Below are 24,929 nucleotides of genomic sequence, written 5' to 3'. Positions count from 1 at the left end.
TGTGCATGAGGATAGCACAGTTGTCGGCATACTGAACGTCAATAATAACAGTCCTGGTGACCTTAGTTTTAGAATGAAGCTGCTGAAGAGCTGCCTATCCATACAATACTCAATCCCAATTCCAGAAGAAAGCTGGTCATGAATAAGAATCAAGATCACAGCAAGATAGATGGAAAAAACGGGTTGGGGCAATAACACAGCCCTGCTTAACACCAGTATGTCTGGTGAATGGGTCTGTCTCCAGCCCATTACAGAGTATGGTGGTCCTCACACCATCATGAAGTAGCCTGAGAATGTGAACAAACTTCAGTGGATAACTGAACCTAGACAGCACCTACCATAACACTTCACAATTGATGGAATCAAAGGCCTTAGGTCAATAAATGTAATAAACAACAGCTGGTGTTGTTCTCTACACTTCTGTTGGATCTGTCATGCAACAAAAATCATATCAGTTGTGCCCCCAGACAGTCTGAAACCACACTGGGATTCTGGAAGATGTTTTTGGCAAGAAAGAGGAGAGGTTCAAAAGGATGTGAACAAGAATCTTCCCGGCAATGGAGAGGAGGGCAAAGCCTTGATAATTCCCGCTCATTGACTTGTCCCCTTTCTTAAAAATGGTCACAATGTTGGCATTCTTTAGGTTGGGTAGAATTTCCTCATTAACCCACATTCTAAAAAGAAGTTGATAAAGTTTTTGCATGAGTGCTATTCCACTAGCTTTGAAGACTTCCACGGGGATGCCATCTGGGCCTGGTGCCTTTTTGTTTCTAGTCTGAGTGATGGCATGCCAAACTTCCTCGGAAGATGTGGAGTCGACAAGGTTCTTTTACTGGATACTGAGGAATGGACTCAATGGTGGCAGCTGAGACTTCTGATTCATGGTTCAATAGAGCCTCAAAGTGTTCCTTCCAACATTGCTTGAGGGTTCCATTGTCTTTAAGAAGGCTGGATCTTTCCTAAGATTGCAGAGCAGTTGTGCCGCTTGAGCTTGGCCCACAGATGGTTTTCATTGCTAGAAAAAAGCATCTCATATCATGTTGATCAGCAAAGCTATGAATCTCCATGGATTTTGCTTGCCAACGCTAATTCTTGATGTCACGCATCCTCTTCTGAACTACCTCTTTAAGCCTTACTTACCTAGCACATGAAAGAGGTGAAACGTCCCCGTGACTACAGACCAAAATCATCAGAGACACAATATGTCCAGCACCGCAAAATACATCTAGTTGTTTCTCAAGAAACCAATGCCCTTGGCCAGTGAACTTGCCAGCTACCATACTGTTTCGAATCTCTGTTTCCTAAGTGAAAATCACCAATGTGGTGATGAATAAACTCTAACGCCTGACCTTGCTAACATTCTGGACTCATCTCAGGCTTAGTGTACACTACAGAGTTAGTTGCCTTATGTTGTCCTAACTCTGTAAGTGTCTACACTACAATGTTACTCCCGCCTGTGTAAGTTGCCCACTACATCAGCCTAATAACTTCACGTCCACTAGAGGCATAGCACTTAGGTTGATGTAGTAAGGGTGACACAGGGTCTGTGCAGACACTGCATTACTTACGTTGCCGGTTGGCTGTCAGCTCTGCTGGTGGGGTTGGATAGCCAGGGCTGTCAGCCCTGGAGCAGTGAAAGGCTTTCCAGCTGTTAGTGCCCCAAAATGTCCCACACAGTTAAGTCAGTGAAAGCTCTCCTGGTAAGAGGGGACCACCAACAGAAGGGACATAATGTGGACGTGAACCACTGCAGTAATTAGTGCAATGGCTGTACATAGACCTAACTTAGGTCGATTTAATTTTGTAGTATAGACAAAGCGTAAGTTAGGCTTTAGAACAAGACATGAAGATGTCTGTGGCAGAGTTCATGGATAATTGTTTGATGGCTATGAACATAACCTTATTGCTTATACTGTTAGATCCATCTCCAACCTTAAGTAGAGTAAGGTGATAGTGAGCAGCATGAAAGACATCATAAAATTGGTGGTGCAACTGGCCAATCATTCAGTGCTTCAGGGAACAGTCTTGTTTCTTGTCTTCAACACAGACATATGGAAGAGTTCATGAGATGCCATGGGCTCCAACACCATTAATATGTTGATGACACTCAACTTCACATTTTCTGAACTGAGGCAGTTAGTGCCATGACACAAATGTCTCGGTGCCAAGACATAAGCAGGAGGCGGAAGCTGGTAGGACAAGGAAATTACTTCAAGAAGTAGCTGAAAAATTGTCCTCATTCACTATGAATGGCATCTGAAATCACAAAAAAGTACTGTCTTCACAGGGTCCTATTAGACCTATTACTGCCTCAGCAGGGAAAATATGTATGACAGCTAAATGGTTCAGCTTATATACATTTTTAGACATTATAGGGTGGATTTTATGACTTAATTGGATGCATCTTGCAGCTGGAGGTGCTCAAGATGCCGTAGACCTACGATACGTGTGACATATATATTAAAAAGCCATGGCTTTTGTCTTTTTTTTTTCTCTCTTTCTGGGATTGGTGTGCTAACGTTTATTTATTGCTCCATTTCTTTTCCTCTTTCCCTCTCTTGTATCTGGTGTTATCACTGTTATTTCCCACAAGTAAGGATTGCCAGACATTCTCATAGGACAAAGATGTATTTTGCAGTTGTTTGTGGAGAAAAGAGCCATGTCCTGGGTCCCAGGTTGTTAATTTTTCTTGATTAGTTATCTTGGAAGCTCATTTGGGGAATGCCCAGCACGGGGGAAAAGGATTAATGGGATACTCTATTGCTTCACTGGCAGTCTGTACTATCTTTGTATTTGCTCAGCAGGTGGAGCAACACGAGTGGCAAAATTGCTGAATCTACTGAGTTAAATTCATCCCTATTGTAACTTATTTTTCAGCAGAATTACACCTGGGATAAATTTGGCTTAGTATCTTGGGGAAAAAATAAATTAGAAAAAGTTATCTTTCTTGCTTTCTTCATTCATACATTTCTGCCACATTTTCACAATCTATCAGGGATGATTCTTGGACACAATGTCCGTGAAGTTTGTTTTTTGCCTCAAAGGAAACAACATAAGACCATCTCCTGTGCCCTTTGCACTATATAGGTTTAATAATATTTCTGTCTAGTTTACTTCTTTGTAGGATTATTTTACAAAAGAAACCTCTCTGCTCCATTCTCTTTTGTGAACTCAGACAGTCTCTCTCCAGCACATAGTGTGCTCAGTGAAATGCGGTACTCTGCAGTTTGAAAGGGACATGCTAGGCAACACAAATGACTTACAGAGATTATACAGTACTTTGCCACAAAAAAAGTCTCTAGAGTCTCAAGGGCTGTTAAAGCTTCTCTCACCTAAATGGGACTTCATTTAGAATCAAGGAAAGATTCTCAGAGATGGCCTTGAAATCTTGGCATCTGTGCTGGGAATGCTTTTGACACAAAGAATGATCATCTCTAGGTCAGCAGGATGCTATAATTCTATTTCCTCCTGGTTCTTCAGCTTTTGTTCTTAAACTCATAAAGCTAAACTTCTTTCTGAGCACCATCTGTCTGGACATGTGCTAGGAATCTATTGCCATTAGCATTACATGTCTGAGCTCCATTCTCCACTTCCTGGGTAGCATCTCAGCTTCCTGAATCACTGCACATTAAACAATTTTAGAAGTACTTATTCAGGCTAGTTCTCCTACAGATTCTAGTAGAAACATTAAAATGAAATTTCTTCATCTTCTTACTCCATGGCAGGTCCCCATATAATGTGTGAAATAAGCTGTCCTATTTCAAACTAGTTTTGCTAAATTACTTGAGAAGGTTTTGAAGCTAAATCTGCAACTGCACAAGTATCCTGCATTATAAAAGCCAGCTAATGCACTGTGAGATGTAGAATTTTCTGTGGATAAACAATTAACTTACTTCAGTACATATTTTATCAAATGACCAAGTACAGCAACTACAAAACACATTAGTGAAATGACTAGCCCTTTTGCTTTACAAAATGGCTGTGCTTATTGCAGGTTTAGTGTCCAGTGTCATGGAGGACAAGCAGCCTACTTTGAATATAATGGCTATTGTTCACCATTATTATTTTTAGCAAAATTGTATGTTCTTGTGACTGATTTGTTTCCAGGTCATTGGTACATTCACAAAAGGAAAGGGGAAAAAAGTGATCCGAGCAACTATAGGCCTGTTAGTTTGACATCTGTCGTATGTAAGGTCTTGGAAAACATTTTGAAGGAGAAAGTAGTTAAGGACATTGAGGTCAATGGTAATTGGGACAAAATACAATATGGTTTTAGGAAAGGTAGATCATGCCAAACCAACCTGATCTCCTTCTTTGAGAAGGTAATAGATTTTTTAGACAAAGGAAACGCAGTGGATCTAATTTACCTCGATTTCAGTAAGGCATTTGACACGGTTCCACATGGGGAATTATTAGTTAAATTGGAAAAGATGGGAATCAATATGAAAATTGAAAGGTGGATAAGGAACTGGTTAAAGGAGAGACTACAACGGGTTGTACTGAAAGGTAAACTGTCAGGCTGGAAGGAGGTTACTAGTGGAGTTCCTCAGGGATCAGTTTTGGGACCAATCTTATTTAACCTTTTTATTACTGATCTTGGCACAAAAAGCAGGAATGTGCTAATAAAGTTTGCGGATGACACAAAGCTGGGCGGTATTGCTAACACAGAGAAGGACCGGGATATCATACAGGAAGATCTGGATGACCTTGTAAACTGGAATAATAGTAATAGGATGAAATTTAATAGTGAAAAGTGCAAGGTCATACATTTAGGGATTAATAACAAGAATTTTAGTTATAAATTGGGGACACGTCAGTTGGAAGTAACAGAGGAGGAGAATGACCTTGGAGTATTGGTTGATCACAGGATGACTGTGAGCCGCCAATGTGATATGGCCATTAAAAAAGCTAATGCAGTTTTAGGATGCATCAGGTGAGGTATTTCCAGCAAAGATAAGGAGGTGTTAGTACAATTATATAAGGCACTAGTGAGACCTCATCTGGAATACTGTGTGCAGTTCTGGTCTCCCATGTTTAAGAAGGATGAATTCAAACTGGAACAGGTTCAAAGACGGGCTACTAGGATGATCCGAGGAATGGAAAACCTGTCTTATGAAAGGAGACTCAAAGAGCTTGGCTTGTTTAGCCTAATCAAAAGAAGGTTGAGGGGGGATATGATTGCTCTTTATAAATATATCAGAGGGATTAATATCAGGGAGGGAGAGGAATTATTTAAACTTAGTACCAATGTGGACACAAGAACAAATGGATATAAACTGGACACTAGGAAGTTCAGACTTGAAATTAGACGAAAGTTTCTAACCATTAGAGGAGTAAAGTTTTGGAACAGCCTTCCAAGGGGAGTAGTGGGGGCAAAAGACATATCTGGCTTTAAGACTAAGCTTGATAAGTTTATAGAGGGGATGGTATGATGGGATAGCCTAATTTTGGCAATTAATTTAGCAACTGATCTTTGATTATCAGCAGGTAAGTATGCCCAGTGGTCTGTGATGGGATGTTAGATGGGTTGAGATCTGAGTTACTATAGAGAATTCTTTCCTGGGTGCTGGCTGGTGAGTCTTGCCCACATGCTCAGGGTTTAACTGATCACCATATTTGGGGTCAGGAAGGAATTTTTCTCCAGGGCAGACTGGCAGAGGCCCTGGAGGTTTTTCGCTTTCCTCTGCAGCATGGGGCACGGGTCACTTGCTGGAGGATTCTCTGCAGCTTGAGGTCTTCAAACCACGATTTGAGGACTTCAATAACTCAGACATAGGTTAGGGGTTTGTTATAGAAGTGGATGGGTGAGATTCTGTGGCCTGCATTGTGCAGGAGGTCAGACTAGATGATCATAATGGTCCCTTCTGACCTTAAAGTCTATGAAATGGCCAGTAGGTGTCTGTGCATATCTGTAAATGGTCATTACTGTTTAGTTATGTACACGAACTTCATCCCAAGAGAAAATCTCATTCCATGAGTCCTAATTTCCTCACCCATAGCCCACAGCATCACAGATCTAAATAAAGAGCTTTGGAAGCTTAAAGTGTAGCCAGTTCAGAAAGTTGAGATGCCACAAAAGAAATGGCAAAAGGCAGCATCCCAGACCAGTTTCTTGGCAGTCTGTTGTCATGCCGTTTTATAAACAAAACCTAAATGGGAAGGTAATCATGGTTACATTACTTAAGGGGCAGGCCTAGGAATTATTTACAAAAATCTTAATTCTCCAGGTATGGTATAATATGGACTTCTGCATTATTAGCGTGGGTTATATTAATCTTTCAAAAACCTACAAACAAGAAACAGCCTGAAAAGTGTATACATATAGGTTAAGGGGGGCACTCTTGTGCCCTTTGAAGTCAGTGAGAAAACTCCCACTAATTTCAGAGAGCAGGACTGGGCAGTATGGGCCTGATCCATAGTTTATTGAAGTAAGTGGAAATCTTTCCATTGTTTCAGTGGGCCTTTGGACCAAGCCATTAATCTTCAAATGATTAAACAGCTGAATAGATGTCTGTGTTCATTGTCTTTGCTATTTGATTTTTATTACACTCTCCAGGATAAATGTTTTGTTTTCTGTCCAAAGCAATTACTTTCTGTGCATTAAAATGTTAATATTTGATATATTTTTTATATTTATGCCATTGTGAATCTCCCACTTTGCACATAATTTAATTTCTTTCAGAAATAAATTAAACAGTAAAACAGAGTTAAAAATGTTATGCCTGTCCTTGTGGATAGAACTGAAATAAAATATGTATGTTTATTTCAGAAAATGTAAGCAAACTAAAGAAGCTTGAATATTTAAATTTAGCTTTGAACAACATTGAAAGAATTGAAAATTTGGAAGGTAAGTTTTTTTAATACAATCTTTTCCCTTTTCATATTGAAGCTTAAGTGTGGAGTATGAAAGTAAAGGAGAATGTAAATTATCAAATATACCCACCAACTAAGGTAATTTGTAGTTACTGAGATGAGTATTTTTGTGCATTTTGTTACAAGTAGCTAGTACATATGGTACCTACCTATAGCAAACAATAGTTTCTGTTCATGTCTTTGCAGAGGTTCACTAAAACATTTCATTCTTCTTTGCATACCTTTTTGCAAAGTAGGCAATTGTGACAGCTTTATTCTTTAATATCCTGCACAGTGGAAATCCAAAAACTATTCCTGAACTTGGGTCGCCCATATGGTATTGGTATGTGCTTGCTAAAAAGCCAAATATATTACTGAAACAGAATAATTAGAGCAATGTGGCTTTTTAAATCCTTTAAAAATCCTCCATAGGCTGTAAAAGGCTTTATTGTATCAGAAGACTTATTCACTTCAGCAGTCAAATAAGTCTCACAGAGGTAGGACTTCCATGCTTATTGACCATATATGGTGGCCTTTTCCCTGTGGAGTGGTTTATGGAGCATTTCAGGAGATTCTCTTCCATTTTTACATAAACATTTTGTCTGTCTTATCCCCTCCTGTACTAATTTAAGGATAGTCATTTCCCAGTTCACATGTCTCTACTCCATTAACCTCATTGGGCACTGATGATATTCCGCATCTTGCAAGATCAAATTCTAAACCATAAAATTGCCTATAAATACATCCCATATCAGTAGAATCACTTCTATCTTGAGTTCCTCCCTGTATTGATTTCCAGTAGTCCAGTTGGTATAGCATGGTCATCTTTTATGAAAAGGATAAAGTGACAAAGGGATGTGCGGATTTCAGGTTCTGTCTTCTGAGGAAAAAAAATCAATGAACTGAAACAGATTAAACAAATGGAAACAAACAAAGTTTCTCAAATAGGTTAAAGAGATGTCTGGAAAAATTGAAGAAATAGGTAGTAAATTACATATTTAGCAGTTTGTTGAGAAACTTATTTCTATTTCAAGCTCCTCTGTCGAGTTGTAATATTTATTAGTGTGATATGTCATTTACCTACAAACCATAAGAACCTTTGGAAGTATGCAAAATTTTTGGCTATTTAAATCCCTTAATAAATCATTATTGAGTTGTTTATTCTCTTCCAGCTCCATCACACTCAAAATGCTTGTCAAATAACAGATTCACAAGGAAATATTAGTTGCCCTCTTTAGATTTGGTTATAATGATGAGTATAGTAACTGAGCTTGTATTTTTACTCTTACAGTGAGAGTTGTGATTCTGTCCTGGCATGATCATGGTGAAAGGAGAGTCTGGGAACTTTTTATTAAACATATAATTCAAATAACTTAGCTTCATCCATATTTATTGTAATCAGCAAGAACAGTGATGGAGGAAACCTCATGGTCCATTGGGGATTTGAAGTTCCCACTGTTATTTACTCCTGGTGGAATTCTGCACCCTTCGAGAGGTGCAGAATTCATAACTTCTGTAGATTTTTTGACTCCCCTGCAGAAAAATTGGGGAGCAAAGAAATCTGTGGGGAACCCATAGCCCTTCTGCGGCAGCCCAGGTGCATCTGTTGGGTGCAGCCAGCAGCAGAGATCCAATTACCACGGAGGAAAGGTGGGAGGCTGGGCGTGCATGTGTGCATCCATGGAGAGATGTTAAGGGGATGGGACTGGGCTCCTGCCTGTCCGCATTTGAATGAGTGAGAGAGACTCAGGGCAGGTCTACACTACAGCTGGGACCAACGCTCTGAGATTGATCCTCCAGTGGTCGATTTGGCGGGTCTAGTAAAGACCCGCCAAATTGACTGCAGATCACTCTCCAGTCGATCCCCAACAAGAAGAACATAAAAACATCTTCTCCTATTGAGCCCCCCGTGGTAACTCAACCTAAGATACGTTGACTCCTGCTTTGTTATTCATGTGGCTGGAGTTGCGTAGCATAGGTCGACTTACTGTGGTAGTGTAGACATAGCTTCACTTTGTCCCTCTCATCGCTGTTGCTGCATCCTGGGTTTGGAGGCATAGGGTTGTGTGAAGCAGGCTCTGTCCCTGAGGCAGAGCAGAAACTTAGCAACTAAACAGACAGGCTGCTTATATTGTCATTGTTAGTTGATTGTTCCCATTCTTAGTCAATTAAGGGTCCTTTACCTTGCTAGAGTGGTGTAAAGGAGCCTTCTTGTAAATGACAGTAACAGAATCCTCAGGAAAGTCTATGGGCTTTCTTGCTTTTTTTTTCCTGTGCCAGAAAGGTACAATGGGATTAGATTACAGCTCAGGATCTATTTTACTTATCCACTTAAAAAAATGCAGGATATTGATTAGCAAAACTGCATGACTTTCTTGTGGGAAAGTCTGAACAATTTAAAGTGACTTTCTACTTTACAGAACAACAAACATCAAAATAAAAGTAATGTAATTTAAATAAAAATCCAGGATTATAACTGGAATGCAGGGTCTTAGTCACCAAGTATTTGTAACTTAACTTTCATGTGTTTAAGAAATGCTGAACAGTTGTTGTGATTTTTTTCTTTATGACAATTTAAATAAATTACCAAAAATAAGTGAAACTGGTGTGATTATACTGAAATCATAGAGTTTGCAATTCTAAGGAAGGGTAGAAGGGAGTACAGCAAAATATAGACAATGGATTTCAAGAAGGCAGATTTTGGTAAGCTCAGAGAGTTGATAGGTAAGATCCCATGGGAATCAAGACTGAGGGGAAAAACAACTGAGGAGAGTGGGCAGTTTTTCAAAGGGACACTATTAAGGGCCCAAAAGCAAGCTATTCCGATGGGTAGGAAAGATAGAAAATGTGGCAAAAGACTACCTTGGCTTAACCACGAGATCTTGCATGATCTAAAAAAGAAAAAGAAGTCATATAAAAAATGGAAACTAGGACAGATTACAAAGGATAAATATAGGCAAACAACACAGGAATGCAGGGGCAAGATTAGAAAGGCAAAGGCACAAAATGAGCTCAAACTAGCTACGGGAATAAAGGGAAACAAGAAGACTTTTTATCAATACATTAGAAGCAAGAGGAAGACCAAGGACAGGGTAGGCCCACTGCTCACTGAAAAGGGAGAAACAGTAACAGGAAACTTGGAAATGGCAGAGAAACTTAATGACTTCTTTGTTTCGGTCTTCATCGAGAAGTCTGAAGGAATGCCTAACACAGTGAATGCTAATGGGAAGGGGGTAGGTTTAGAAGATAAATAAAAAAAGAACAAGTTAAAAATGACTTAGAAAAGTTAGATGCCTGCAAGTCACCAGGGCCTGATGAAATGCATCCTAGAATACTCAAGGAGCTAATAGAGGAGGCAGGGCTGGCTCCACGCACCAGCTTATCAAGCAGGTGCTTGGGGCGGCCACTCCGGAGCGGGGCGGCACTTTCAGGTATTCGGCGTCAATTCAGCAGAGGGTCCCTCACTTCCGCTCAGAGCGAAGGACCTCCCGCTGAATGGCCGCAGATCGCGATTGCGGCTTTTTTTTTTTTTTTTTTGGCTGCTTGGGGCGGCAAAACCCCTGGAGCTGGCGCTGAGAGGAGGTATCTGAGCCTCTAGCTATTATCTTTGGAAAATCATGGGAGATGGAGAGAGATTCCAGAAGACTGGAAAAGGGCAAATATAGTGCCCATCTATAAAAAGGGAAATAAAAACAACCCAGGAAACTACAGACCAGTTAGTTTAACTTCTGTGCCAGGGAAGATAATGGAGCAAGTAATTAAGAAAATCATCTGCAAACACTTGGAAGGTGGTAAGGTGATAGGGAATAGCCAGCATGGATTTGTAAAGAACAAGTCATGTCAAACCAATCTGATAGCTTTCTTTGATAGGATAATGAGTCTTGTGGATAAGGGAGAAGTGGTGGATGTGGTATACCTAGACTTTAGTATGGCATTTGATATGGTCTCACACGATATTCTTATCAATAAACTAGGCAAATACAATTTAGATGGGGCTACTAAAAGGTGGGTGCATAACTGGCTGGATAACCGTACTCAGAGGGTAGTTATTAATGGTTCCCAATCCTGTTGGAAAGGTATAACAAGTGGGGTTCCGCAAGGGTATGTTTTGGGACCGGCTCTATTCAATATTTTCATCAACGACTTAGATATTGGCATGGAAAGTACGCTTATTAAGTTTGCAGATGATACCAAACTGGGAGGGATTGCAACTGCTTGGAGGACAGGGTCATAATTCAAAATTATCTCGACAAATTGGAAAAATGGTCTGAGGTAAACAGGATGAAGTTTAACAAAGACAAATGCAAAGTGCTCCACTTAGGAAGACAAAAATCAGTTTCACACATAGAGAATGGGAAGAAACTGTCTAGGATGGAGTACGACAGAAAGGGATCTAGGGGTTATAGTGGACCACAAGCTAAATATGAGTCAACAGTGTGATGCTGTTGCAAAAAAAGCAAACGTTATTCTGGGATGCATTAACAAGTGTGTTCTGAGCAAGACACGAGAAGTCATCCTTCCGCTCTACTCTGCTCTGGTTAGGCCTCAACTGGAGTATTGTGTCCAGTTCTGGGCACCGCATTTCAAGAAAGACGTGGAGAAATTGAAGAGGGTCCAGAGAAGAGCAACAAGAATGATTAAAAGTCTAGAGAACATGACCTATGAAGGAAGGCTGAAAGAATTGGGTTTTTTTAAGTTTGGAAAAGAGAAGACTGAGCGGGGACATGATAGCAGTTTTCAGGTATCTAAAAGGGTGTCATCAGGAGGAGGGAGAAAAGTTGTTCACCTTAGCCTCTAAGGATAGAACAAGAATCAATGGGCTTAAACTGCAGCAAGGGAGGTTTAGGTTGGACATTAGGAAAAAGTCCTGTCAGGGTGGTTTAACACTGGAATAAATTGCCTAGGGACGTTGTGGAATCTCCATCTCTGGAAATATTTAAGAGTAGGTTAGATAAATGTCTATCAGACGGTATTTGGTCCTTCCATGAGGGCAAGGGACTGGACTCGATGACCTCTCGAGGTCCGTTCCAGTCCTAGAATCTATGAATATATGAATCTACTGCATTATTTTGAGAAATAAAATATGCAGAATTTTGCATTTTGGGGCATAGAATTCCCCCAGGAGTATGATATTATGTTGTTCTGGTTCACTTTGCCACTGTAGTGTTCTCTGTGAAATTTTTGTTATACAGTCCAGAGTTTCAATTTACAATGAAGGTTTTTTTCAATCTCAGTGAAGTTTGCTCAACTGTTCACCAACATTTGCACTTTCACATCAGCTCACTCAAGCAAAATACCAGTGAAAGTCAATAGGTTAAAATATGCATGACAATTAATGAATTCATAAGCTGTGACAGATGTCCAACTTTTTAGAGTGTATATATATGACTCACTGTTCTTAGACATGATTAGTATCAGCTAAGAGTAACATTTTACAGTAATATAATTTGTAATTGGCCCTGCCCTCCTAAGAAAGTATGTGAGTGTCTGTTTTGTTACTAAACAGTTCATTCTCAAATTAGAAACTATGCAGAGCTTCAAAGGATATTGATAGGTCTGGTCCCTGCCACGGCCAATAGGAGCTTTTTTCTGACTGCCTCAGTTAGGGCACACAAAATTCAGCCTCTCCCTCTGAAAAAATGAGTCAGAATGGCTTCTTGTAACCACATTGAGCAGGTTCATCCAATCAAGGAACCAGAGCCAATGTCTTTTGACTTTTGTGACCAGTCTCAACCAACCCATCTCTAAATGTGAGCCTGAATAAACGTACCACAAAAAGATTTAATAGTCAGGGCCGGCTCTAGGCACCAGCGTTCCAAGCATGTGCTTGGGGTGGCACTTTTCAAGGGGCGGCACTCTGGCTTTTTTTAATTTTTTTTGCTTGGGACGGCAAAAAACCTGGAGCCGGCCCTGTTAATAGTAATCCAACTAGCAGTACTTTTTATAGTTTTTTTCATGAATTGTGACTTTTACTGAAACTTCTGCCATTTCACACACATTTAAAACATTTGTTTTAAAAAGAAACTAAATGAAATATGAAAGAAACAAATGTAGACAGAAATCAAAATTATTAGTTATGAATTATTTTCTCAAATCTGGTACTGAGAAGCAACATATGGTGTGTGTATTTATGTAAATGAGATAGAGGTAACAAGTGTGTGTGTGTGTGTCTGTGTGCGTGTGTGTGTGAGAGAGATATGCAAGGTGAATAAGAATATATTTTTCCATACAGGATGTGAAGAACTGCAGAAACTTGACCTGACAGCAAATTTCATTGGAGAACTGTCCAGTATTGAAATCCTAAAACACAACATACATCTTAAAGAACTCTTTCTGGTGGGGAATCCATGCGCTGAGTTTGAGGGTTACAGACAGTTTGTGGTGGCAACTCTTCATCAATTAAAAGTATGTTTTGGGTTTTTTTAATGGATTTGGATCCAAGCGAGTATCTAAAAGTGATACATTCCTCCTTAATGCTTGGAGTCAGAATTGTTCACTGAACACACTAATACAAAACAAAATTTCTGCTTGTGATAGGAATGCCCTACTTGTTGTCCATAGGAAATTAAATTCTTCCATAAAGGAGAATTGATATTGATAAATAACACAGTTATGATAATGGCTTAGCCAAAATATATTTTGGCTATCTTTTATGTTTTTATCAGAGATCTTTGAATGAAGTCTTGGTTTTTCTTTGCAAACAATTCTAACTCCGAGGAGGGAAAATGTACTAAAGAGTTCTAATTTTTGTGTAAAAGAACAGTATATTTTTAGCTGATTTTCTTGCATGAGGAAAGTGCTGGATTGATAGTACCAAAAATGTTAAAACTTCTGTAAAACCCTTTTGAAGTCAGTAGAAGGATTATAACTGATGTAAATTGGATCACACCACATATGAGATGGTTACTCTACGCAACAGCAGGAATTATGGTATAGACTCCCAGATAGGATAACATAAATATAAGCAGACCTTTCTACCCACAACCACGGTTTCAGGGAGAAAAGTCATTACAATCCACATGTAAGCTCAGGATTTTATACACAGAATTATACAGTGCCAGAAGACTTGCAGCAATCAGATGCTTGTTCTTCGTAATGTTTCTAGCTAACTCCCTAGATGGCTGAAGATGAAACTCATCCAGGCTTAAACTCTATTGACTGTAGAACTTGAGCACTTTTTCTGGCACCCTAGAGACCAGCATCTCTCTGGGGGCAATTCCCTTCTACTATATGGAGTTATACTGAATCATATATAAGTGGAGCCTTTAATCCTTCCTAAAATGTCAGAAAGTCAGCACATATACAAGTGTTTGCAGTATTTTCAATAATATGCTACATGCATTGATCCAGTTTAATATACTCTGACAGCATGAACAATGCGTTATTTACAATCTTAAATGTTTCAGCTGTAGCCTAATTTACATAATACTAAGAAGTTATTGGAAGTCTTGTAGATTCTCCATTTGTATATTAACTCTGATATAATCAAAATTAACCCAGTGCTTGATGGACTTATTGATTTGTGTGTGAGGTTTTCAATTTTTGTCAATTTTGTATTTTTTTATTTGGGTTTTTTTTTGCTCTTTTGAGAAGTGTTTGGATAGTAAAGAAATAGAACGTTCTGAGAGGATTCAGGCATTGCAGAACTATGGACAAGTAAAGAAGCAAATTAGAGACCAGGAACAGGTTTACCTTGTCAAAAGAGCCAGAGAAAAAGAAGAGGCCTTAAAAAAAATACAAGAAAAGCAGGAGAAGAAGAAAGAAAAACAAATAAAACCTAAACCTGGATTTGACAGACGGTGGTACACAGACATCAACAACATCAAGTATGTAAATTGATATCAGTCCCCTTCTTTTTTCTGTTTTTGGTAAGGAATTGCTTTTCCTGAGGAAATAATAATTACCTGGTACCAGGGCCAGATTTCCCATTAGGCACAGTAGGCACATGCCTAGGCGTGCTGGCATTCTAAGGGTGCCTAAAAATTCAAATTTTGCCACTCCTGGGTCCCAGCAGGGGGCAGGGCCAGCTGAGGGAGAGACAGCCCCATGTAGTCCTGTTGGAGCACTTCTTGCCTGGTGAACAGAGTCACCTCCCAGCAGGGCCAGTGAGTGCAGCCAGGGGGCAGGGCTTGGGAGAATGAGTCTCTGGGGGCATTTGTGGAGGGGGGCTCTGGGCAGTGGGGGCTTGTAGGGGGTGGGGGAGGTCTGTGTGTGTTGGGGCGCTGGGCAGTGGAGGGTCTGTGTGGGGCACTGGAAAGTTGTGGGGGGGTGCTGGGCAGTGGGGAAGCTGTGGATGGAGGGGTGCTTGGCAGTGGGGCACCTAAAAGTTAAAAATGGTGGGGTTCCCCCCCACCCACTGTGATTAGGCGCTCCAAGCCGCTCCAGGCAGCGTAGGTACCCCATAGCTCCTGGCCATTGTAGGCAGCGAGGTGGGAGCTCCAAACCGCCGTGGGCGGCAGAGGCACCCTGCATCTCCCAGCCACTGCGGGGGCAGGGGGACTCTGAGCCTCTGCACCTAGGGGTGCCCAAAGTGGAAATTCTGCCCTGCTTGGTACATTACTTTTTACATTCTGCTTTTAAAATTGTGTATGTGTATCTTCATTGCTGATCTCACCTCTAATATCTACCCTCTTCATGCACTGATCCCCACAATAGGAGAGCAGAATTGATCAGAGAACAGAACATAGGATTTGAGGATCTTTTGATTGGGAAACCCTGTAGATTTTTGTTTCCTGAACCCAGTCTACTTTGTGGCTCTAAAATTATTTGCACTGTGGAAGAAGTTTTCTTAGATTAGATGGATCCAGATGGTGGAAAGCCTGTTTAGAGTGAGAAACATTGTAAAAGAATGTTTGCAGTCCAGTTGCCATTCATCTTGTCTATGGATAGTAATGTAGTATCTTGTGTTCCACGGAGACAATATTATGGAAATTTGGGCTTATAAATGCTAATTCAGTCAAAACTTCAATGTTCACCTTTCATACATCCAAAAAGTCCTGAAAGTTAAAGTGGTTTAGGTTCTAGAGAAGATTATCACTGCTGAAGCCATAATAGATTGCTTGGCTACAGTTGCCATTCAGTAATGGCTTCATTTTGCAAGTATTTGCTCTCCAGGAACACTTCCTGTCTCATATAATATCTCTATTTCTTCATATTGTTTTTATTCACAGTTCCGCCCTCCCCCTTCATTTTCTTAACATTGTTCTGAGTCTTCTCATGTGTCTCATTATCTTTCTGTCACATTTAACACACACCTTTTCTTCATATATTTACACATACTTCTCACCCCTCTCCTCAGACAACTGTCATTAATAGGCTATCTAGGTTTTTATAAGGTCAATGCGGAATCTGGGTGACCACTTCTTTCTTGATGAACGAGACATATTCTAGCTGAAGATTTGCATTCCCATTGGAAATTTCCTGCTCTTCATTCTTTCTTTTGAGCTTTTCTGTTGTTTTAGCACTTTATTAAAGTTTTCTGCTTTTTTTTTTTTTTGGTACTGAAAAATTATGCTCCTTCAAGGTTATCTTTGCTGTAATGTCACCTTTGTAGCTATCTGATGTAATTATGGTTAGAAGATTGATATGGTTCAGGCTAGTGAGTCATTAATTCTCATCCAAGAAATCAGTCAACAAGACCCATCCAAAGAATTACTAATACAATATAGGGTGCTTATAGTTGTCTGATGTTTGTCTTTGACTTAATTGGTATCTGTGCATATGTTAGAATTGTCACGCAGAAGAATTGAAGGAAATCTGAAGATCTAATGATTTAAGCACAGGACTGCATGTTAGGAAAGCTGTGTTTTATTCCTTGGTCTGCCGTAGACTTGCTGTGTAGTCATGGGCAAAAGTCAAGATGACAAGATGGAACCATATATTGCCATTTTTGAGTCCAGCTACTTCAAAGAAAATTAACAAGAAATGTAAATGAAACATTAAGGGAAAAACAGAACAGTTAGGTAAGCTACCCTGAGTCTTATGGAATATTCTGGTATTGGTAGAGTAACTGGCTCTGTGGATGAGGGGAAGGCAGTGGATATGTTACTCCTTGACTTGAGCAAAGCTTTTGATACCGTCTCCCACAGTATTCTTGCCAGCAAGTAAAAGAAGTATGAGCTGGATGAATGGACTATAAGGTAGATAGAAAACTGGCTAGATCATTGGGCTTAATGAGTAGTGATCAACGGCTCCAGGTCTAGTTGGCAGCCGGTATCAAGCGGAGTGCCCCAAGGGTCGGTCCTGGGACCGGTTTTGTTCAATATCTTCATTAATGATCTGGAGGATGGTATGGATTGCACCCTCAGCAAGTTTGCAGATTACTCTAAACTGGGAGGAGTGGTAGATACGCTGGAGGGTAGGAATAGGATACAGAGGGACTTAGACAAATTAGAGGTTTGGACCAAAAGAATTCTGATGAGGTTCAACAAGGACAAGGACGGAAGAATCCTACGCACTGCTACAGACTAGGGACCGAGTGGCTAGGCAGCAGTTCTGCAGAGAAGGACCCAGAGGTTACAGTGGACGAGAAGCTGGATATGAGTCAACGGTGTGCCCTTGTTGTCAAGAAGGCTAACCGCATTTTGGGCTATATAAGTAGGAACATTGTCAGCAGATTGATGGATGTGATCATTCTCCTCTATTTGGTATTGGTGAGGCCTCATCTGCAGCACTGTGTCCAGTTTTGGGCCCCACACTACAAGAAGGATGTGGAAAAATTGAAGAGAGTCCAGCGGAGGACAACAAAAATGATTAGGGGGCTGGAGCACATGACTTATGAGGAGAGGCTGAGGGAACTGGGATTATTTAGTCTGCAGAAGAGAAGAATGAGGGGGGATTTGATAGCTGCTTTCATCTACCTGAAAGGGGGTTCCAAAGAGGATGGATCTAGACTGTTCTCAGTGGTAGCAGGTAACAGAACAAGGAGTAATGGTCTCAAGTTGCAATGGGGGAGGTTTAGGTTGGATATTAGGAAAAACTTTTTTCACTGGGGAGGGTGGTGAAGCACTGGAATGGGTTACCTAGGGAGGTGGTGGTTTTTAGGGCCAGGCTTGACAAAGCCCTGCTGGGATGATTTAGTTGGTGTTGGTCCTTCTTTGAGCAGGGGGTTGGACTAGATGGCCTCCTGAGTTCCCTTCCAACCCTGATATTCTATGATTCTATGATAATTAATTATACTACTATATAAATTGGTGTGAGGACAAAATTGCTGCAGGATACATTACCATGCACTGCTACTCTTTCCACATTTCAAGGAATACCGTTCTGTGTACTCTTTTTCTAGCCCAGATCCCCTAGAAGACAAAGAAAACCACCAGCAGAAGGAAACAGAAAAGGAATACCAAGAATGGGAAATTGATAAAGATGATGAAGAGGACAGAGCTTTTTGGGAGGAACCCACACCTTATACTCCAGAGTATAGATTAGAAGCTCACAGACATCTTGAAGAAAAAAGGAGAGTTAAAGAAAATATAAGGTATCTTGGTTTTTACATAAGCCCTAAATTGGTTAAGGGGTCGATTTTCAAAGGCATAAAGTCTAGGCAGTCACCCAAATCCCATTGAAAGTCCAGTGAGAGTTGGGTGCTTAATTCCCACTTGTGCCAAAATGAAATGCTGTCTACTCTGTGCATTGTTCACTTTTGTTTCTTTTTATTATTCATGATACCTGATACTGTTTTTCTCCAAACAGTTTTTTTTATTTTAATTGGTTGTTTCTATATTCAGTCCCAGTTTATGTTTTAAAAAAGTTCAGTGTTCGGTCATCTAAATAGTATCTTCATTGCACATGAGTGCTTGCTTCTGCTATTAAAAGCATTTACTATGAGAGCATGCAACAGCATTCTACAGAATTTTTGCAGAAGCAGCACTTCATGCACCTTTTCCATATGACTTACAAAATTCCATGCACGTCTCACTGTGAAAATTGGTTCTCGAGTAACAAGATCTTGCATGTTGTATGTGCTGTTTGGGTCAGGAGAACAATCTTAATGCACAATCTCTGAAAAGTCATCCAAGTTTTTGTTTGTTTGTTTTTTAGGATGCCACTGGAATTCCACATAAACTGAAACCAATGCATGGATATTTTACTAGATTTTTTTTTATAGCTATAGGCTGACATTTTCAAAGATGGTTGGTGCCTAAAATTAGGGTCCTAAAATCATAATCACTTATTTAAGACTTGAAACTACGCTACATTGGGTCATGATGCTGTCACATCTGAAACACTAAAGATGATTGGGTTCAGTCAGTACTAGGGAGATCTCCAAAGAAAATTTAGATTCTGTAGAAAGTGGTGTTGCAGTTCATTAGGTAATACTTTTCCTACTTTGCCAATATTAAATCAATGCCCCAGGATAGTGTTAGAAGCACTCTTCTGGTGCTTTAAGTGCTATCTTTTGGATGAGAAGTAATAAGTTCTGACCACTTCTCATTAAAAATCCAGTGGCATTTTTGAGTATTAACTCCAGTGTCTAGTCCAAATTCCAGTTTGAATAATTATATTCTGCGTTTCTTAATTTCTCATGGAATTTCAATGAGATGATGAACCGTCCTGTCCTAAACTAATGTCATGTTTCATTTCACTAGTGGCTAGAGTCACTCATATATACACTGTGAGGGGAGATTCTCGTAGCCAGGGAGTATTGAGGGATGTGATTTCAAGGTATCTTGGAGCAATTTAACCAACTTCCTATTTTCTTTTGAAGTTTTACTTATTCATTACATTTTATATGTAAATCACGTCAACTAGGTGAATATCGACAAGTTGTGGACCAAGAAAGAATGTGATATTTGCAGCATGATACTTTTAAGGAAAATCTAGTTAGATTTTTTCCATGAGCGAGAATCAAATTCTTCCCTGTCATATCACTAAGATTTCTAGCTAAAAGCAACAAAAATATCCATTAAATATGTAGGCATCTTAAATTATCAAGCAAAATACTAATGATGGAGATCTAGACTCTTTTAGGATGAATTGGTTTGGTCAAAAGCACTGAAGGGATTGCTTGTTCATTGCACTAATCGAAAGGCTAGGTACAATTTCACTAGTGATAGGTGGGATTGGGAAGGGAAAGTTGTAGGAAACCCTGATTTTATCATAGATTTGTCTTATGATAACTTTGAAGGAAAAGGAAAACATTAAAGATGTGCCAAAAAATCCTCAAACCCCCACACAAACACCACTACCAGATAATTGTTCAAATATTTACATGGATTCACTTTGGTCATACTAATTCCCTTTTTATGTTTACTTCCTGCAAACATTTGAGTAATCAAGTATGACTAGCACAAAATGTTCCCAGGAAGCATATTTCAAAGGTTCATGCATAAGTATTTGGAGAAACCAATTTTAAATTCACATGCACTACTATTTGAATCAGAAATGCCTGCAGATGATAGTAATGAGACTGCATGATTTATGTGAAAAATCATAACTAGTAGCGCACCTTACATTTCAAACATTTGAGATCAATCCATTAACTAAATTTTTGGGAAAAATAAATATACATATCAGACAAATCTGAGGAAATTGCAATCTGCTCACAGATATTCTGTGAAAAGAAAAAGAAGTTAAGCTCAATGAATAAAGAACATGTTTGCTGAAAATTATTTGCTCACCTTTACTGGCAGGTTAAAATAACTTTTCTAGTGCAAAAGACACATTGTATAACCTGTATTATTACTAGAGGAGCTTGTCATTTTAAAATAAAAAACTAGATCACATTGAACTTGCTGCCATGTTTCTCTTCATTCTTTCTTTGCTGCTTCACAAAAGGATAATAATGTAATAATAAACCTTTGTTTCCTTTTCTTTCTCTCTTTTTTTAATTAAAGAGGAGAAAAAATGAAAGAGAAGCCACCTAGAACTTTGATCACCACAGACGGAAAAGTTCTGAATATGAATGAGCCAAAGTATGTGAGGAAAAATAATAACTTTAAATGAGTGAACTAGTACTTTGCTTTTTATAATAGGGTTGATTGTGTAGCTGAAGATATGTGATAATGTAACAGGTCTAACAAATACTATAACCCAGTGCAATATTTTAGTTCTGTTGAGGACGCAAGGTTAATAATAGCAATATCCTGAAATTAGGGAACTAATGAATTATCAATCAGTTCAAAAATATTTAGCCACTTGCTCTATAACATTTAAAGAACTATTTATCTATAAAGATATCAGGTATTTTACCGTTTTCCCTTCTAAGGTGTAGGGATTTTGCTAATTATGGAAACGGGTTAATTATGTTTGACCGTAGTTGTATGAACAGGCATTTTAAATGTAGAAAAAATATATCAGAGTAATGTTTCTAGACTAAATCATTGCCTCCACTTGTAGGTGGGATGGAAACCTGTCAGATCCGGCCAATGGAAGCCCCTCTATTAGAATCAGGTTCAGTAGCAGAGGAGAGAGTGGAGCTGGGGGAAAACTCACCTACATTTTATTGCTGACATAGTTATTATGTGATATTGAAACTTTTCTGGAAGATGTTTCCAGAAATATCAGCTAGGTGGGGAGCCAACAGCAGCATGGTTCCATTGGAGGTCTGCTGCCTTTTCATTGGGAGAGGGGTAGGAAATAGAGTGGCAGCACAGAGGTTCCCTACAGATTGCCTTTGTCCCCAGGAGCTCCCATAAGATAGCAAGCATCTCTTTCTCCTCTTCTCTGGAGGGAATGAAGACGCCCCGTGAAGGGAACCTCAGGATATTTCCTGACCCCTAGACAAGTTTTTCCCATGTTGGGGGTGAAATGATAGTTTGTGTCTTTTCCTAAGACCAAGTCAGCTGCAAAAAGCAAAGCTAACAGCTTTTGATGATTAGTATGGAGAGAATGTTGTTACATCTTTGGAAGGACAATCTAAAACTATGCACATTTAAGGGATTTGGAAACTGGCATTTTAATTTTGAGTGGTATGAATAGAATGAATAGCAGTGGCAGAAGTATTGGTGTTTATTCCGAGTATATCAGAAGCTCACTCTTGTATTGATGTCTCCACTTTGTTATAAAAATGTGTTGACAGCAATACAAAAAAAGAGTAATTTTCTGTGCAAAGACAAGTGTATAATAGCTTAAAATTTTGTGTTGACAGTACTGAATTATGGTTCTGAGAGGTACAGACATTTAGAATAAAGGTCCAGCATTATTCCTTTAGAAATAATGCTGCCCCAGAGTTTTGCACTGTTGATAGTTACTAGAGATGTACTATTCATACAGGTCTTCTGCATTGGAATTTAGTCAGTGGATTTACGTATATAGGGCCATATTATGAAAGGCAGTTGCACAGGTGCATGGAAAGCACACAAAGAGCTTCCACCCCCATATTGCATGGTATACACCAGGGCCTGTGACAGTTCCGGTACTCATTGCACCCCTGGTAGTGAATGGTACCCAAAAGAGAACATAGGAGATACATTTACAGCAAGGCACTTGGAATGCACTTTCCCTCCCCACCATGGCTTCTGCATGGCTGCTGCATAAAGTCGCCTCAGTCTGACTGTACTGAAATAGAGAGGACTAACAAGTAACAAATATTACTGGCACATACATTTTATAGTTGAGAGACCCATTTATTAAAACTTCTAAGAGCTGAATTTTCCCCATCAATTATCTGAAACCCAGTGTATCCGAGCTAGCATGAGTCTAAATAGAAGCATAGCTGCAGTATCATGGCTAGTAGCAGCAGAGGCACAGCTTAGTTGTGCCATGTATGTACCCAACAGTTTCACGTGGGTTTGTGCTCAGCACCCTAAGCCATGCCTCTGCTGCCACTACGCATGCCACTGTGGCTACACTGCCATCAAGCTAGTTCAAGCGTATGTACAGGAGCAGAGGAATTACACTCCCAGCTCATAGTGTAGATGAAGCCACAGATATACCCACATTTTTTGCACCAGAAAAGTTTTCACCAGCAGATGTCTCTGTTCCTGCAGTGACAGCTGGATTTTAATGAAACTGACCGTGTACTCTACTTTTAATTAGGTTTTCAGTTAAGAAGAAAAAATCCCCCCGAAAAATAAAACAGAACCCAGTTCAAACATCAGTAGTGTACCCATTCATGTAGAGAAGCTGTAGATGATGCTAAAAAAACATATGAAGTATCTTCTAAATTATGTCGGTATTGATCTAAAAAATGCTAGCAGTTGAATGTAAAGTTGTGGAACTGTATGCTCACACAAATCAGTTGTATTTATTCTGAAGATGTATTTTTTTATCATTGTTACTAGGCTTCATTTCTTTTTGAAAGATGATGAGGAAAACAACCAGTTCATCCTGGATCTTGCTGTTTATAGGTCAGCATTTATTATCCTGATATTTGGAAGCAATTGTCATTGCTATCATACGCTGATATGCAGTATTCAAAATTCACCCTTCCCCACACACTAGGACTTTGTGAAGGGAACAGAGCAAGGGGGGAATGGAAGGAATAGAATCCACCCCCAAACCTGTGGGCAGGTGATGGGGTCCTTCATATCTTGAATAGCCATTATCCTGTAGATTCCTTTTATAGGTGTTCTATGCTGTTGGATCCATGTAAGCACAGTTCCAGTGGTCCTTTCCTGAGTCCACAACAGGAGTTCCTTCAGCACCAACCTATTTAGAGTTATGCAAAATCTCCCCTGCCTTCCTCACCCCCCCCCCACCCCGCAAAACCCCTACTCTTTAGCTCTTCTGTTCATGATCGCTTCCCTCTGCACTGCAGTGGAAGAATTTTGGTCCATGTGACCACTCAGTAGAGTAAAGCTTGTGCAGTTATTGGTTATACAACATTGAACCAAGATATCTTCTAGGAATTATTTTGAGGAAGTTCTATGGTCTGTGTTATATAGGAGGTCAGACTAGATGATCAAATGATCACAATGGTCCCTCCTGGCCTTGGACTCTATAAAACTCTCTTGTTGTATTGGAGGGCTTTTCCCCCTTATACTCTGGTATTTCTGAATTATCAGAATATGACTTTGTTATAAGCTGTGGAAACGCTGTTCAAGTGTTGACAACAATAAGACTTTGAAACTGGTATGTAATAGTATATGCTCTTCAGTGAGGATTGCAAACGTCACAAAATTTGAAAAAGTTAGCCAAGAAGTAAAGAAGTTATAACAGAAGGAAGAAGAGAAAGTGATACATTGTACCTTCAGTGATGGGCTGAAGAGTGTATAGATTGCTTGGTCAATAGCAGACGTTAATCAAAGTAGATTCTTTACAGCTTACAAACCTTATTCAACAATATTGAAATACAAAAATGCTGCATCTAGTGTTGATGTAGGCCATTACAGTTCACTGAGTTCCTGAAAATCGAATGTAAAAAGTTATTCTTCATATGGGAGTCAGTGTAGCCTAGTGGATAGAACACTAGACTGGGACTCAAGAGATCTGGGTTGTATTGTGAGCTTGCCCACTGGCTTGCTGGGTGACTTTAGGCAAGTCACTTTACCTCCCAATGCCTCAGTTTCCCAGTCTGTAAAATTGGGATAATTATATTAACCTTGCATGGTGACAGGTTTCAGAGTGGTAGCCGTGTTAGTCTGTGTCAGCAAAACAGCGAGGAGTACTTGTGGCACCTTATAGAATAACACATTTATTTGGGTATAAGCTTTCATGGGCTAAAACCCACTTCATCAGATGCATGGACTGGAAAATACAGTAGGAAGATATATATAACAGTACATGAAAAGATGGGAACTGCCTTACCAAGTATGGGTTCAGTTTTTCGTCCTGTTGATAATAGCACACTTTAATTGAAATGTCTCATTAGAACAATTATTGTTTATTATTTGTATTGCTATAACAATCCAATGTCTAAATAATAATCTGGGCCCCACTGTGCTGGCCACTGTAAAAACACAGTCCCAGTCCCAAAGAGCTTAAATTCTAAGATTCTCTCTAGGGCTGTTGATTAATCACAGTTAACTCATGCTATTAACTCAAATAAATTAATTGCAATTAAAAATTAATCATGATTATTGCAGTTTTAATCATACTTTTAAACAATAGAATACCAATTGAAAGTTATTAAATATTTTGGATGTTTTTCTACATTTTCAAATATTTGATTTCAATTTACAACATAGAATACAAAA

General features: G+C 39.5%; 1 protein-coding gene across 2 annotated transcripts in view; it reads left to right on the top strand.

Annotated features, from left to right (window-relative positions):
* Positions 1-24,929, top strand: part of DNAAF11 (dynein axonemal assembly factor 11) — a 61,153-nt gene that overhangs the window by 16,531 nt on the left and 19,693 nt on the right. Inside the window, exons 3-8 of one of the 2 annotated variants that reach the window (XM_050941033.1) lie at positions 6,770-6,847; positions 13,085-13,257; positions 14,443-14,678; positions 18,137-18,328; positions 20,688-20,765; positions 23,076-23,141. In XM_050941033.1, coding sequence (XP_050796990.1) covers positions 6,770-6,847; positions 13,085-13,257; positions 14,443-14,678; positions 18,137-18,328; positions 20,688-20,765; positions 23,076-23,141 — 823 coding nt within the window. The remainder of the gene's footprint in view (positions 1-6,769; positions 6,848-13,084; positions 13,258-14,442; positions 14,679-18,136; positions 18,329-20,687; positions 20,766-23,075; positions 23,142-24,929) is intronic. The other variant, XM_050941031.1, reaches the window with a different exon arrangement.

The sequence above is a fragment of the Gopherus flavomarginatus genome, chromosome 2 (genome assembly GCF_025201925.1).
Source record: "Gopherus flavomarginatus isolate rGopFla2 chromosome 2, rGopFla2.mat.asm, whole genome shotgun sequence".
Lineage (NCBI taxonomy): Eukaryota > Metazoa > Chordata > Testudines > Testudinidae > Gopherus > Gopherus flavomarginatus.
Note: the sequence above shows the minus strand (reverse complement) of the source record. Positions and strands in the feature narration are given on the sequence as shown.